Consider the following 14,971-nt stretch of genomic DNA (forward strand, 5'->3'; position numbering starts at 1 on the left):
GGAATTGGCTTGAAGGAGGCATTTAAATATGAATCGCAGAATACACCTAGAGTTGAGGGAAGGTAGTGAGTGATGGTACAATAAATGCCATGCTGCGCTTGCTGTTTATATGTGTTTATAGACTAGCGCTAATAAGTGTGACTTTGATAAACATTCCAGGCCGATGTTGCATTACTAGGTCCGAAGGAAAATGATAGTAACTACATCTAATCTGCTGGCCGCGTAAGACCCGGGTTCCAGTAACTACTGATGTAATAATACCCGATCAGGAAACATTGGGTTGCAATGATCCGATTTTCGCGCAAGGGACTGAAGATCAAATGGCCCTATCTGGTCACACACATATTGAGACCCATATCTCACATCCCACAATTTGCTCTTGCCCCTCCAATGATCTATTGGATAAAGCGTGAAAATCTAACGTTTGGTCTGTCCAATAGCCAGTGATGTAGCTGAGTGATGGACGTTTCCTCTGCTACTCAGTATCGGTGTCCGTTCTTATTGATAAGGTCATAATTTGCAAATCGGTTGCTACTGCCAACGGACCAATCGTAGTTGTTGCTTAAATGCAACGTGCTCAAATCCGTAATGAGCATTGCCCATAATTGTATGAGAACATAGTCATCTCAACCTATTATTTCACGCGCGTTTTGACTATCCCTATCACACCACCAAGTCTACCTAAGTGCGGGGACTACAGATGATCAGCGTCATTTAGGTGGTTATTTTTGCTCTAGGAAATGCCGCAGCCTCGACATACATCAAAGTTCGATTGGATGCCTCTTGAAAAGGGACACTCATTTCATATCCTCTCTTGTTCTCAAATTCACTGGCAGTGGAGTCTTGACCCAGACAGCATATGTCTCTTGATCCTCCCAGCGTCCGAGTGGCCCCTCTGGCTGCACGTCAAAGTGATACAGAATTTTGCCCAGAATGAGGACGATCTCCATGCGGGCCAAATTCTGACCAATACAGTCCCGCGGGCCTTGTAGAAACGGCTGCGTAGCATGTCGCCGGTCCTTTTCAAAAGGGTCATCTGGCGGAGATAAAGCCTGCGGGCGCGAGTTGAGCCAGCGCTCAAGGTGGAAGGCCTGAGGGTCGGTATAGTTCTGTGGGGAGACATTGGCAGCCCATTGCATGTAGGAGACAACCGTCTGTAATTCATCGTTAGCTTCTATGAGTATGTTATCTCATTTCCCCGCTTTGGGCCAAAACAGACAGGCAAGTAATGAGAAAAGTGTCGACAAAAGTGACTTACTCCCTCTGGGAAATATTCCCCGTTGATGGTATGGCCCCCAATGGGAACCAGTCGAGTCAACCCCAGGGGCACGGGGGAGGTGAGACGTATGCCTTCCTTGATCGCTGCTTCTAGTATGGGCAGCCTGAGCAGGGTGGACACATTTATCTGATCGACAGAGAGAAATGCACCGCGCACCTCGCTTGTCACGCGATCCATTATTGTTGGGTTCCGAAGGAGGTGAAAGAGAATTCCAGTAATGGCGGTTTGAAGTGTGTGGCTCCCAGCAACGATGAGGGTTGCGGCGTTCACTACCATCTCGCCTTCGGAGATTTCCCGGCGGGATTGCTGCTGCACAAGATGTGCTAGGAAATCCGGCCTATTAGCCCCTGCGGCATCATTGCCTCCCGTACTGGCATCGCTTTCCAGCTGCTGTAACCGACGCTTCACCTTTTCCTTGGTTGTGGCTTGATGCTGGGCCATGAGGACACCCGCAGACTTGGGTAGGCGCTTGACGAGGTAGTTGAACAACCAGGGATAGAAGCGGCAGGAGGCTAGCTGGACTTTGGCTTTGAGCGAGTAGACGAGTTGGCCCACCCATTCGTGGTAGCGTTGATTGTCCAAACAGCCGAAATCTTCGCCGAAGCTTAATTTGCAGACGATATCAAAGGTGCAGAAGCTGATCCACTCTTGTAGATCAACCTTCTTCGTAGCTAGTTCGCTCTGGGACTGCATCTGGGTGATCATCTTGTCGACGTAGCTGGCAACGAGCGGCTCCTGGGCGCTTAAGGCCTGGCTGCTGAAGGCGGCCGCATAGGCCTTGCGGAGTCGTGTGTGGTCAGAATCGCCTGCATCGAGGATGCTAATGGGCTGCCCTGGCCTTGGAGGTGCCTGGCGGATGGGATCTTTGGGAAGTGACTTGAAACCGCCGCCGCTCGGTCGGCGCTGATAGATGTCTTTGACAGTGTCGGGGTTGATGAAGGACACCTCATTCGGGGCAACGCGGACGGTCTCGCCATAAACGTCGTGAAAAGACTTTATTTTATGTGCTAACTTGCCATTCCGGAATGCCAGCATATACGGCACACGGGTTAACGCCCAAAGAAGCGGTCCATTGTACCGAGATAGCGGGTGGAAGTAAAGCCGCTTCAGGGCCAAGAGGATGGGAAGCTAGAAGGCGTGGGTCAGAGAAGGGGACACTCTTCGTGGTTTCGGCCCCCGGCGGGGCTTGGGACGGCTGAACTCACGAGGAGAAGGGTGATCAGGGTGGCAGTGATGGACGACGGGATTGCCATGGTTTCAACATGCACTCAGCTACGACACCAGATAGTAAGAAGTCATAGGAATTGGGACCGACAGAGGAGGCAGCGCCTGCAGGGGAAGAAGTGCCGTTTGTTTAATAAAGGCCGCCCCCAAAAGAGAGGCCCGTGACCTAAACTCAATTCCGCCGTCGTCTCCACAGACATGCATTACAAATGATCCTATACCATAGTACAGTTCACCCACCGTTAGGTGGCTGTTCCATGCGGGTGAGAATTTAGTGTCACTATTAGCGCGGCGGGAAAGAAAGCTACAGACTACCAATTTCGCGGTCCCGAAAGCGCCTCGCATGGTCTCCTCCGAATCCATGAGCGATAAGAGCCTTCGGCTTGCCCTACGTTGACCACTTCAACGACTCTCTTGATCCTCATCGTTATCACCCCATCCTTGATTTGACATTCCAAATTGCTCTTTTGCGGTTCAAGATGATTCAGTCAATGCTTCCAATGATCGACCAGACGTTCCGGTATTACGTTACCATCGCCAGTCTGTCACTCATATACTTCATGATCCAACACTGGCTCCGCACAAAGGTTGGAAATGCCGCCTTCAGTGCCCCTTTCGTTGGACTCAAGTATGCTTGGTTGGCTCGATTTCAATTTTTCTTTTCGGCCAAGTCTATCTTGAACGAGGGTAACACGAAGTACAAGAACAGGCCGTGGAAGCTCACTGGGAACGATGTCATCGTCCTGCCACAGAAGTACCTAGAGGAGATCCGCAAGCTGCCCCCGAATCGGGCAAATGCAATGAAGGCAAACCTGGACAATATGCAGAGCAAATACACACATCTGGATGTGCTGAATTCGACACGCCTGTTCGTCGATGTGCTCAAGTGGAAGATGAACCCACAGTTGGCTATCTTAATACCAACGGTGCGGAAGGAGCTAGATGCGGCCTTTGCACACGAGCTACCTCCGAACATCAGCGAGGAAGAATGGACAAGCGTTCCAGCATTCCACACCCTCCACCGTATCGTTGGGCGCATCTCAGCTCGCATTTTCGGCGGCCGCGAGCTGCGAGATGACAATCGCTGGGTCGCCTCGGCCGAGGGCTACCTCAATAACATATTCATTACTGCTATCTCCATCCGACTGGTGCCCTATGGGTTTAAGACGCTTGCCTCCTGGTTGCTGCCCTGCTCGTGGGAGATTTCGTGGCGTTTCTGGCGCGCAAAACGTATTCTTTTGCCATACATCCGCTACAGAAAGCAGATATACGCGGAGCGCCGTGATGAGATACAACGCAAGGGTAAATCCAAATTTCCAGACGTGCTCCAGTATCTCATTGAAGCTGCGAAGGGCAAAGATGCCGAACCGCTGCGGCTGGCGTCTATGGTCCTTGCTCTTTCCCTAGCCTCCAACCACACAACCGCCATGGCTTTGACGGAAACCTTGTACGACCTTTGTGCCTACCCAGAGTATCAGGATGAGCTCCGCCAGGAAGTTCTCGATGCCTTGGAAGTTAATGGCGGATGGGAAAAGACCACCCTTCTGCGTATGCGCAAGCTCGACAGCTTCATGAAGGAATCTCAACGCATGAACCCCCCAAGTCTCAGTATGAATGACCCCATCTCTTCCCGCAATTCAGGCTGACCGTTTCAATGTACTACTTTAGTGGGATACAAGCGTCAATTTACCGATGAGATTGAGCTTAGTGATGGCTTGCACCTGCCGGCAGGCTCACACGTCGAATTTCCTATCGTCCCAATCCAGCACGACAGCGTAGAGGATCCCACACGATTCGACGGGCTGCGCTACTACAGGCTACGTCAGAACCGCAGCGAGACCTACCGTCATCAGTTCGCAACGACCAGTCCAACCAGCTTGCATTTTGGGCACGGGCAGAATTCGTGTCCCGGGCGCTTCATGGCTTCGAATATTATCAAAATGGTCCTCGGCACGCTGTTGACCGAGTTCGAGTTCAAGCTCGAGCAGCCGGGACGGCCCAAGGGGCTCCACCCATTCGAGTTCAACTTTCCTAGTCATAGTGCTAATCTGATGCTGCGCCGACGGCGTAAGCCCGTAGGGGTAGCAGGAAGGCGGGAGCCATGAGCCATGATAGGTGGGTTGGAGGAGGGGGCTAGTAGTTACCGAGTCTTCACTCGCTCCTAGTTTTGCCATTTCCGATGCTGCTTCACTCAATGGAGAAGTATAAGTCAATTAATCATTTATTTCCCGGTTGACTATGGCGATTGTGCATTGCCCGTAGGATAATCCAAGGGGGCAGTGTCCTGCGGGCCCCTCAACAGCCCGTATAGTGGGCCAGGTGAGCGGGATGAGTTATCTAGTTACCTTTAGGGTTCATCCCGCAGTGTCCCTGCGTCAGCCCCGCAAGACGCCCACTAGCGTTCGTTAGTGCCAATTTCCAACTGTTTGCTGCTTGCAGGATCAACCGGAATCGGGTGCTAGAACCTGTACAAAGTACATGGGTGTGGGAATGCAGATCCCTGGGTTGGTCTCTCCGGTTACGGAATCGGATGGCTGAGCCGCCAATCCAGGCTTGATTCTCAGGCAGCCCCACCAGACTCACACTTAGCGAGACATGGAGTATATGCCATACTGTTTGGAATTCTCCATCCCAAAAGTCCGAGACTTGGCCCCGGCCTTCTACATCGTAGCGCCCAAACAACATCGGATTGATGGCACTACGCCCACCATTCCGCCCTAGCGACAACGTCGACCACCCCACTCCCACAAAGCCATGGCAACAACGCCTCATGAATAGTCTGCATGTTCATGCAACAACCGTCACATTTTTAATCTGCTGATAGCTACCTACAAGGTAAGTAAATTCCGTACTCATCCCCCCGGGCAAATGTGCCTTTGCCAGTTACTCAAGGCTCCCCTGCTTAGCCGAACAACGATCTGAACTCCTCAGCCAGCTTTGCGATCAGACACCCCAGCCCCGTCCACCTCACCACGCTCTTCCTCGCCCATCTCATCAGTGGGACGGCGTTTGCTATCGCCATCACCATCCGTAGTAGGCCGGACACCGGTCTTTCCAGCTATGGAGATCGGCGGTGCCAACACACCGGCCACCACTGCCGCCCCACAGAGGGCCAGGGTCAGAATCCAAGCACCATGGATCCCGGCCAGATACGCCCGACGAACCCCCTGCAATTCTGCCTCGTCAAATGCGCTTTGTAGCTCCGACGCCCCAGCTTCCAACACTGCTGTCGCCGATGTCCCCGGCGCATACTGGGCTAATTTCTGGATCACCCGGTTGGAAAAGATACTTTCGCCCGCCGCGATCCCGATGACGCCACTGCCTAGTTGAAAGACTTCATGGGTGATGGTCAGTAAAATAGGAGACATAAAGGAAGAGAAAGGAAAAAAAAAAAAAGCAAGGTGCTTGAAAAGCAGGGAGTAGAGTCGGAACGTAGGGGTTGGGGTTAAAGGATGACAGGCGGGTAACATTGATGGGGAGGGACAAGCAAGCAAGCATAACGGAACAGAAAGTGATCGCCGTGTCTCCAGTGTCTCCATAGAAGCAGACGGGATCATGAACACACTAGTAAGAAAGAGAAGATGCTTACACAAAACGAGGGCAGTCACCGTGGCTAGCTCTTTTTGGTCCACAAATGCTTGCACAGCCGTCACAGGGACTTGAACGCAGATCCCATCTCCAGCCCCCGCCAAGATCTGATAACCGATGATTTTGGCGGAAGGGGTGTTGATGTCCAAGGTGTAGATCAAACCAGAGCCGATGGTCACTATACCGGCGCCCGCGAGGAGGAAAGGTTGGTAGTATCCGACCTTATTGAGGACGCCGCCAGCCAGCATCGTGAAAACGGCTGTACAGCGAAACCGAAGCGCAACAGTCAGGATCTGGTTGGAGATGCACAGATATCGGAAGAAGGGAAAAGCATACATGTGGGAACTATATATGCCAGTAGGAGAATTCCGCTGCGTTCTGGCGAGGCATACTTGATCGCCTGGAAGTAGAGAGGCAAGTAGTAGACGCGGATATAATTGGCCGCGTTTAGGCTGCCATGCTCAGTTAGCTTAATGACTGAGTTGCCAGTAATCTTCACCTACAAGAATACGAAGATGCAGCACATCAAGACGCCGCGGTTACGCAGGTATCGCGACGCAACAAGTGCTTCATCCCCCTGGAACCACTCCACGGCCGCAAAAAGTAGCGTCAATAGGATCCACCCGACCAGTAGGCCGATGGGCTGTGACGAATTCCAAGGCTTGGTAATTCCTCCGTATTCCAGCGCCAATAGATAGCATATAAGGGCACCAGTCATGACGAAACAGCCTGGGAGATCCAACTTGAGAAGAATTTCCAGCACCGGTGTAGGAGCCGGTCGGTGGCTTTGAGGGAGGCGTAAACTCAGTAAAAGTGCGGCAACCGCTACACCCCCAAGAGGAAGATTGATGTAGAAACTAGATGAAACAGGAAAGATTGCAATATTAGTTCTTGGAGAGTGTCTGCAAGGCCTAGAGAAGCCATTACTACTCACCACCATCGCCAAGTCACGGTGGACGTGAAGGCCCCTCCAATCAAGGGTCCGGCAACACTTGCGATTGTGAAAATGATGCCATTCAGACCGTAGAAAACCGGAACTTTTTCAGGTTGTACAATGTGGGCTATAATAATATAAGTGCCCGATATCACACCAGCACCACCAAAGCCCGCGACTGCACGGCCAGCAATGAACCCGGCACTGTTCTTGGACACCGCTGGTACTGGCTTAGAATCTTCGTCCCAAGAGAGAGAGAAAAAAAAAAAAAAAAAAGCCAAGAGATTCAGGAGAGAGACACAGACATACCACACCCAAGTATTCCCAACTCGAAGCTCAAGATTGCCGTAATGAAAATGTACTTTATGGGACAGTATCGATACAGCTTGCCCCAGAATGTTTGGAAGCAACACATTGTGAGGAAGAAAGCCGAGCCATACCAGCCTACGTCGTTGAGGCTATGGAAATCATGTGTAATTCGTGGGACGGCCGTGGAGATAATTGTCTGTGGGCAGGATATTAACAGAAACTGGATTCAAGTAGAAAGACAATAATCTCGACGTACCAGATCCAAGGCAGTCTTAGTGTGATCATACAATCGTTAGTCCAGAATCCCAACTGCAATGTGATTTTTCAGAGAAACAAAACCGAATGCCTACCAGAAGCATTGCAAGCAGGAGGGCTAGTATGGTGACTATGAATTGATATTTGGACATCCGCTCTGTCGCCACGAGGCTGTCCTTTGGGGGTTCCTTTTCGATGGAGGGGGAACAGTCACCGCTGGACATGTCAATGCTGGCCATCGCGGAAGATATGCAAAAAAGAAAAATGTAGAGCAGTAAGAACCAGTGATCAATGTGTGGGGATCATATGAAAAGTTTTCAGAGCGAGGTTGTAAAAGTCTGATGACTGAGGATGGCTATCTGTGGCTTAGACAGTGCGGAACGGGTCGATCGGGTACAAAGAATCTTTTAGACCTACGACAAGGAGACTCCGTCCGGCCCCAATGAGCACTAGGTCGACCTGCATATACATGCATCAGCTCAGGCTCGGCCAGTTAGCCAAATTCCTGGCGAGAGTCTGAAGGACATACCTATTTAGATGAGCCCGCACTCGTGTTTTTTCATTCACCTTCCAGATCTCGTATTATTCTTACATTATAATCATGTCCACTCTTTCCCCCATCGAGATCGCCTATGAGAAGGCTCACATCAATGAGACACGACAGCCTGCTTGCTATGGTGTTGTTATCACCTTTTATGTCATCGCAATCATCCTGGTGGTGATTCGTTTGGCCGTCCGGCGACAACAAAGACGATGCCTAGTCTGGACGACTATCTGTCTATCGCAGGCATCATATTTCTGATACCGTTCATAAGTGCCACTCTTGGAGGTCAGTACAGTCGCTTGCAACCGACTCACTAGCGTACTGATCGCAACCACAGAGGTCGCCAATGGTATCGGTCGGCATAGCATAACCGTGACTACCCATGAGTCGATCATGCAGATGAAGGTGGGTATCAGCGGAAATGTCGACAAACACAGACCTATTGCATCTGACAGGAACATAGTGGGAAGTAGTCAACTTGTACTCATACACAATGTCCATTACAACCATAAAATTATCGATCCTGGCGCTTCTGGGTCGTATCTTCGTTACTGCTCCGCGCAGCTTCCATATCTGCATCTATATATTGGCTTGCTGGATGGTTCTCTGGGCGATTGCCTTAATCTTCGCCTACAGTTGTCAGTGCCGACCATTCTCGAGCCAGTGGAGTCTCAGTGAAAACTGTAGCTCAAGTTTGAAACTCGAATACTCCGCCAGTATCCTCAACGCCGTTCACGACGTGATGATGTTTTGCCTCCCGCAGCGGATCATTTGGAATCTTCATCTTGCCGCCCGCAAAAAGCTGGCAGTGAGCATATCGTTTTTTATCGGACTCATGTAAGTCATATCCTTCTGTTTAAATTTACCATACACACTCGAGGAACGCGGGCTGATTGGTAACGTAGCGCCACGCTGATGGCATTGTTGAAGATAGCTTACATTCAAGGTGCACCCGGCACAAGCCACAAATCGGATTTGTGTAAGCCTTTGAATCCCATGTTACCCCCCAAATTCTTCCAACTCTTGCGCAGGAACTTTATCTAACATATGTATGACCTATTGTAGATGCCATCGCCCCGGCTCTTATTTTCAACGCTATGGAGCCTCTTCTCGCGTCCATTTGCTCCTGCCTTCCAGCCATCCCGTATTTCTTCCGCCACGTGCGACTAGACAGCTTCTATCAGCTCTCAAGCCTATTCCGCTCTAGCAGGAGCGTCAATAGCTCGAAGGAGTCCGCAATCAACATTGGCAGGAATAACAGGCACTACTCCAACGGGGCGTCGACAGAGTCCATTACCGAGCTGACAAAACGCTCCGGAGAGGAGGTCTAGTCTCATCGGGTGGCAAGGTTGCACTAAAGTTTTTACTTGTGAGATTATGAGGCCGGTGCTTGTGAGCGCGGAAAGGGTCAGACGGAAAGCAGACCCCGATTGCGAGTAGAAGACGAGTTACCTTTTCAGTCTTAGTCTGACTTCAATGTTTTGATTTAGCACGGATGTATGCAGCATACTTCTGCATGGTAGACCGCTTGAAGCGTCCTCTGTACAGCCCCAATACTAGCCATGTTAGGCACTCATTCCTAGTGGCTCAGTTTCGTCATTAACTACGCTGTATACCAATACTTACCCTTTTTTTTTTTTTTTTTTTTTTGCCGCTAGGCACGGAAGAGATTAACGAACACAGAGAGAGCATGAACAAGATAAACGATATGAACCCATCACCGAGACCAGAGTAGCTATACATGTCACACTTGAGGATGTCGACGCAAAATTCCTGTCATGCGGCATACATAGACTGATCTAAATAGAAACAGCCGCTGTGACGCTGGCCAGACTACTATCTCACCAGGCTTTGCTCATGCCACATCCTGCTGCCTACAATAGAAGGTAAGTAGAAGATAAGACTTGCTCTTGACTGCCTGCTATCTTGATCCACGCTGCAGCCTGGGGCATAAATTGTTCACATTAGACAGTCACTTTATGCCTCAGGCAAAAAGAAATTATGTCTCTTCTAGGAAGGCGGTATGACATCTGTAGATATTAGAAACACCTCTTACTTACTGGGGTAGGCGGAGGGTAGGTAGAAGGATACTTCCATCGGGGGATAAGTTCGGCATAATTGACGTTACCATGCGCAACTACCTAGTGTTCAACCTCAAGAGCGTTGCCCAAAAGCGTAGCAACCACGGAGATTGATCAATTGGGTAGCAATATGCAGAGTTTAGTACTATGTTGCTCCTGATATATTATGGGGAAGGCAAGTACATTTTCTTCCTCAGTAGTACTTCATCTCTATAGAACGGTACTTAGTAGTATGATAGCTAGTACCAACTGTAGTAACTTGGCAGGAATATATATTGCAAATTGCAAGTGTACTACTTACTACTTACCCTTTACTCCTTCTCAATCAATAACCTTACGTGAGCTAGTGCAACCAATGGGATCTTTTCTATGAAGAAAACATGATGCTCCGGATTCATTATTATTAAGTCTCTGATTTGAGTTTGTTAATTTAATTCGGGAGGAGGAGTGAGATGCGGTCGCTGTGGATGGCAATCGACGAAGTTGGTGGGTGTAATAATTGTATGAGACTGGTAACGGGCGTAATTATATCTCTCTCCGAAACCGGCTCGGAGCAAACACTTGATTCTTCCCTGAATAACCTCCGATCGCAATTCATATCCACATATGCCTTTACGTGATCAGGGTATGGAGGGCGCGGGCAATCGGCCACGAATCACGAGGAAACATTCTGGCTGCAAGCCTTGTCGACGGCGAGGCAAAAAGGTCAGTTGTCCCCAGGAGTATAAGTAATCGGAGTGATCCTGCTCACCACCCCGATAGTGCGATGAATCAAGGCCGCGTTGCCGGGCTTGCGCCCGGCTATCCTTAGAATGTATCTATGGCGTCGACTACAGCTTCCATAACATCACTCCGACGAAATTGCAGCGACAGCCGATTATTGTGGCGGAAGATTCCCCGTCAGCCCCTCTTGCTTTGAGTTCTGCGCCGAGTAAGGTGGCCGTAGAGCTCCGCCATCTGCCGAGGTCATGCATCTCCCACCACCTCACGCGAGCCAGGATCCCTAGGTCTCTGGACGGCGGTGATAATCTTGAGACATGCTATCTAGCCCATTTCCAGAGGCATGTACGCAATCTTCTTCCTGCATCCACTTGGCCATTTGCAAACGCAACCTTCCATTCCCCGTACCTCTGAGCTGCTGCCTTGTGCATCTCCGCATCCAATCTCTCAATGTTGGATGCACAAGTACAGAGCCGTATCCTCGTGGGAAGCCATCGTCAGGCCTGGTTCAGTCCACTGGTCAATGAATTGCATCACGCCAAAGCACGGGACTATCATGATCGCGCGTTACGACTCTGTCGCGTGGCGGATATGAAAGAGGTGTCGGACGACGCCGCTGCTATTCTTGTAGCGCAAATTCTTCTTGCATACTACGATCACGCGTCGACCAACCACCAACGCTTTCGGTCGGCAGTGTGGGATACTGTTGAATTTGTCTCTCGGAATAGGGAGTATATTATGCGGTCCGCGGGGGGCGTGGGGGCCCTGCAAATGTGGCATCGCTTATGTGTTTCTCATCGTCTATCTAAGCCACCATCATTGCTTCTGGAGGGAGAGGGCAGAAGTTCCTTCGGTCCAAACTGTTTTCCAGACGCCACGGACCAATTGTATCTTAGCACCGTCTTGGGGATGAGCATGGATGACCTGATCTACGACATTCTTATCAAAACTATGGAGATCCGCTCGCGAGTAGTAGTGTTCCGTTGCGTTGCCTACCATTACCGGATTCCCGAGTCATCAAGAGAGGTAGGTGGTCTCGCTCACGGTCTCCTGACCCAGATGTTAGGCAGACCCTTTGTCCACGAAGAGCTTTCCGAGGCCCAGAAAGGCTTTGTGCGTGGCTCGCACCTACTGGGGCTGTTGCAGGTGCAAAAGGAACGGTTATCTGTGTGGAAATCTCTCCGGCACACGGAACGATCGCCTGTCAGTCGCCAGGCAGACAACCATCGTGATATTGTGTCTCCAGGAGAGTGGAGCCTTGCAACTCATCAAGATGCGATGAACACCCTGTATGAGATACTTTGCGAGATGATCTTTGAGGAAGCCTACGCAGTGTATGCACCTGACTTTGCGTTGGAGCAGCACTCTGCCGCGACTGCGCTTCCTCGTCTGGCACAGAACTTTTGCCACATTGTGAGCACCTTAGATTTTGCTGCAGTAGGTACGGCCGATGTCTACACCTTTAGTCTGACCGAAAGTTTCCTCCAATTGGTCGTTCTCTGGCGGTCTGATAGCTTGTTTCACTTTATTCTGGACGTTGCCTGGCCGAACATTGAGAGGAAGACTCGAGGCTTCGAGCACTCGCACTATCCCACTCACCTCGCGAAGCGGATCATCTCTCTGGTGGCGGACTATTGGTCCCGAGGGCAAACTGTGACCCTCGTGATGCCCGCCGTGCCAGAGGATATCCCGAAAGTGAAACTCCTCGACCTCAACCATCCAATAGAGATGGTGATATGCGGACATAATCCGGATCACACCGCGTGGATGAACAAGATTCTTCTCCCTTGAGCAAGGGAGCTAACCCCAATCGGGTCAAATTATACGCGGTAACACCGTTACGCGGGGAGAGTGGACCCACCCTGCGTACTTCCCGTATTGCTGGTCATGTTTCCATGTTATCCATGTTTCCATAATACTACTCGGTACGGTCGTGGTTATAAAGGCAGCGGGTTGACCATCAAGATTTCGAGTCCCATTCACTCATCACCTATTTCCTCTTTTTAAATTCACAGACATCTTCTCGCCATGCCACCTGCTGTTTGGACCAAACTCTTGTCCGATGTCTCTATTAAGAGATCATCCCAGACTCTCGCAATCCTGGCCAGCAATGCATATATCTATGGCGGAGAGCTGCGGCCGCGAGAACCAGTTGATTCTGCGGTGTACCGTTTGTCTTTGGACGCTTGTAAGTCGCCAAAGTCTCTGTCACCCGTCAGTAGTATATATCAAGACAATACGTTGATTGACACAAACTAGCAAAATCCAGCAACCACAATATCATACAGACTTCCCCGTCTGCCAGTCACCCCCAGCCCCGCGTAGGTTCCGCCTCGACCGCGCTTGCTGGAAGACTCTACATCTTCTCTGGTCGGGGCGGTATCGCCATGGCCCCGATCGAGGAATCTGGCACCTTCTGGGTCTTTGATCCGACCCAGAACACCTGGTCCCAATTGGCTCCTGCAACCTCGAACTCGCAATACCCTGTGGGCCGCAGCTACCACACGCTCACCAATAACGGCACGGACACCATCTATCTGCACGGTGGCTGCCCATCCAGTGGTCGTCTACGCGACCTTTGGGCGTTCAACATTCATTCTCGGCAATGGCTAGAGTTGCCCCCGGCACCCGGCCCGGAACGAGGCGGCGCGTCGATCGCGTACGCTGATCAGCGAATCTACCGGATGAACGGCTTTGACGGGACCAGGGAGCAAGGCGAATCCCTGGACGTGTACAATGTACAGACGAACGAGTGGACCAGTTTCACTTATGCATCGGATGGAATCTCCGGGCCTAGTCCGCGAAGCGTGGGCTGCTTGCTCGCCACGAAAATCGGTGGGAGGCAGTCACTGGTAACAATGTTTGGCGAGCATGATCCCAGTAGCCTGGGACACCAGGGTGCCGGAAAGATGCTGGCGGATATATGGGCATTTGATCTCCAATTTCAGCGGTGGACACAGGTGGATATTGCGGAGCCAAACAGACCTCCGGCGCGTGGCTGGTTTGATGCGGACGTCATCGGCCCTGAATCAGATGCCAATCCTGGAAGCATAGTAATTCACGGTGGACTTGCTGAGACAAATGAGCGGTTGGATGATGTGTGGCGACTAGACTTTGTCTAGTCCTGCTGTTGTTTGGCAATGATATCTTCGCTTGGACTCATATGTAATGGTTTTGAGTGTGGCGGCATGTCTGGACGTATGACTAAATAGGCTAGTAGGAGAATAACAGTCATTGATTGGAGGGCTTCACTATGTGACATGAGAACTCAAATAGTAGGCCATCCGAATCATCGCACGATTGATAGTATCCCCCAAATGAAAAAGCCTTACAACAAGGTGCCGGCTGCAACGGGCTCGGTCATAAGTAGAAAGCACAGTTCTCGGCCCCATCAAGCTTGACTTCGTAATATTTCAGCGAACGATCTATGTCAAAGGACAATACTTGTCGCTTCCCTTCTTATATCTTGCAGCTTCACGGGGCCGATCTCTAGGTACATGATATCTGAAAGCTCCTGTAAAAGTCCCCTCCTTCCCGCTCAACCGGCCTCCTCCTGCTGCAACGATACAGGCAGGGGTAGCCAACTTCTCAAACTCTCTAAAAGCACCAGTACAATTCTCCTCGGCAATAAGATATGGAGCACAGCTATCTGCCAGCCTGGTCACCCACATATCATAGCTCTCTTTCACAGACACACAATCACCAGGCAGTGTCGTTTGGCCGGTGACAGTCTCGGCAGTAAGATTACTGCATGCCGGTGCATCTGGTCCACTTTTTGCAATAGCATAGGCCGTGCTATTGAAAATGCGCTCCAGGTCACTGATGAAGAGCGAGGACTTGAAGTCTTCAAGCTCGCGTGTCTTTTTCATTGCGATCGAGGCGACGATGAGAGCCACTACAGCGCAGAGCGACAGCAGAATGATGAAAATGTTGAGAAGCAGGGTCTTCGTCTTTGACATCCCGGACTTTTGCTTATGTGGGATGGGGATCTGCTCGACAGAAATGGGTTCAACCATTGAGCAGGGTTGGGTGGCTGA

At 50.8% G+C, this 14,971-nt stretch overlaps 7 protein-coding genes across 7 annotated transcripts; 4 read left to right on the forward strand and 3 right to left on the reverse strand.

Annotated features, from left to right (window-relative positions):
* Positions 1 to 490: 490 nt before the first annotated feature.
* Positions 491 to 2,581, reverse strand: BO87DRAFT_327189 (cytochrome P450). The gene is made up of 3 exons (XM_025620174.1): positions 2,485 to 2,581; positions 1,259 to 2,407; positions 491 to 1,154 (listed from the first exon to the last, which is right to left on the reverse strand). The coding sequence occupies exons 1-3, from the start codon at positions 2,530 to 2,532 to the stop codon at positions 798 to 800; spliced, it is 1,554 nt and encodes a 517-aa protein (XP_025483121.1). The 5' UTR covers positions 2,533 to 2,581; the 3' UTR covers positions 491 to 797.
* A 482-nt stretch (positions 2,582 to 3,063) lies between these two features.
* Positions 3,064 to 4,608, forward strand: BO87DRAFT_351503 (cytochrome P450; the record flags this gene model as incomplete). The annotated part of the gene is made up of 2 exons (XM_025621135.1): positions 3,064 to 4,111; positions 4,172 to 4,608. 2 exons carry the CDS (start codon positions 3,064 to 3,066, stop codon positions 4,606 to 4,608), a joined length of 1,485 nt encoding a protein of 494 aa, XP_025483122.1.
* Positions 4,609 to 5,381: 773 nt separating this feature from the next.
* BO87DRAFT_351504 (MDR family MFS transporter) lies at positions 5,382 to 7,877 on the reverse strand. The gene is made up of 8 exons (XM_025621136.1): positions 7,685 to 7,877; positions 7,591 to 7,605; positions 7,335 to 7,530; positions 7,026 to 7,245; positions 6,595 to 6,948; positions 6,428 to 6,543; positions 6,093 to 6,350; positions 5,382 to 5,837 (listed from the first exon to the last, which is right to left on the reverse strand). Exons 1-8 carry the CDS (start codon positions 7,826 to 7,828, stop codon positions 5,431 to 5,433), a joined length of 1,710 nt encoding a protein of 569 aa, XP_025483123.1. The 5' UTR covers positions 7,829 to 7,877; the 3' UTR covers positions 5,382 to 5,430.
* Positions 7,878 to 8,342: 465 nt separating this feature from the next.
* BO87DRAFT_422521 (uncharacterized protein) lies at positions 8,343 to 9,464 on the forward strand (the record flags this gene model as incomplete). The annotated part of the gene is made up of 5 exons (XM_025627121.1): positions 8,343 to 8,418; positions 8,471 to 8,538; positions 8,597 to 8,970; positions 9,039 to 9,112; positions 9,199 to 9,464. 5 exons carry the CDS (start codon positions 8,343 to 8,345, stop codon positions 9,462 to 9,464), a joined length of 858 nt encoding a protein of 285 aa, XP_025483124.1.
* Positions 9,465 to 10,820: 1,356 nt separating this feature from the next.
* BO87DRAFT_404056 (Zn(II)2Cys6 transcription factor domain-containing protein) lies at positions 10,821 to 12,745 on the forward strand (the record flags this gene model as incomplete). The annotated part of the gene is made up of 3 exons (XM_025625827.1): positions 10,821 to 10,919; positions 10,977 to 11,338; positions 11,408 to 12,745. The coding sequence occupies 3 exons, from the start codon at positions 10,821 to 10,823 to the stop codon at positions 12,723 to 12,725; spliced, it is 1,779 nt and encodes a 592-aa protein (XP_025483125.1). The 3' UTR covers positions 12,726 to 12,745.
* A 178-nt stretch (positions 12,746 to 12,923) lies between these two features.
* On the forward strand, positions 12,924 to 14,178 carry BO87DRAFT_351508 (Kelch repeat protein). The gene is made up of 2 exons (XM_025621137.1): positions 12,924 to 13,122; positions 13,194 to 14,178. The coding sequence occupies exons 1-2, from the start codon at positions 12,963 to 12,965 to the stop codon at positions 14,054 to 14,056; spliced, it is 1,023 nt and encodes a 340-aa protein (XP_025483126.1). The 5' UTR covers positions 12,924 to 12,962; the 3' UTR covers positions 14,057 to 14,178.
* A 116-nt stretch (positions 14,179 to 14,294) lies between these two features.
* Positions 14,295 to 14,950, reverse strand: BO87DRAFT_393918 (uncharacterized protein; the record flags this gene model as incomplete). Its single annotated transcript, XM_025625085.1, has 2 exons — positions 14,295 to 14,330; positions 14,432 to 14,950. The coding sequence occupies 2 exons, from the start codon at positions 14,948 to 14,950 to the stop codon at positions 14,295 to 14,297; spliced, it is 555 nt and encodes a 184-aa protein (XP_025483127.1).
* Positions 14,951 to 14,971: the final 21 nt, after the last annotated feature.

The sequence above is a fragment of the Aspergillus neoniger genome (assembly GCF_003184625.1).
Source record: "Aspergillus neoniger CBS 115656 unplaced genomic scaffold BO87scaffold_5, whole genome shotgun sequence".
Lineage (NCBI taxonomy): Eukaryota > Fungi > Ascomycota > Eurotiomycetes > Eurotiales > Aspergillaceae > Aspergillus > Aspergillus neoniger.

Bases quoted from the DNA above. Each gene is read 5' to 3' on its own strand.
- BO87DRAFT_327189 (XM_025620174.1), bottom strand. From the start codon at position 2,532: ATGGCAATCCCGTCGTCCATCACTGCCACCCTGATCACCCTTCTCCTC. The intron at 2,408-2,484 runs GTGAGTTCAGCC...CACGCCTTCTAG, and splicing joins CCCTGATCACCCTTCTCCTC to CTTCCCATCCTCTTGGCCCT. The intron at 1,155-1,258 runs GTAAGTCACTTT...GATGAATTACAG, and splicing joins GGGAATATTTCCCAGAGGGA to ACGGTTGTCTCCTACATGCA.
- BO87DRAFT_351504 (XM_025621136.1), bottom strand. From the start codon at position 7,828: ATGGCCAGCATTGACATGTCCAGCGGTGACTGTTCCCCCTCCATCGAA. The intron at 7,246-7,334 runs GTATGTCTGTGT...AGCCAGTACCAG, and splicing joins GTTGGGAATACTTGGGTGTG to CGGTGTCCAAGAACAGTGCC. The intron at 6,544-6,594 runs GTAGGTGAAGAT...TGAGCATGGCAG, and splicing joins TGCTGCATCTTCGTATTCTT to CCTAAACGCGGCCAATTATA.
- BO87DRAFT_351508 (XM_025621137.1), top strand. From the start codon at position 12,963: ATGCCACCTGCTGTTTGGACCAAACTCTTGTCCGATGTCTCTATTAAG. The intron at 13,123-13,193 runs GTAAGTCGCCAA...GACACAAACTAG, and splicing joins CCGTTTGTCTTTGGACGCTT to CAAAATCCAGCAACCACAAT.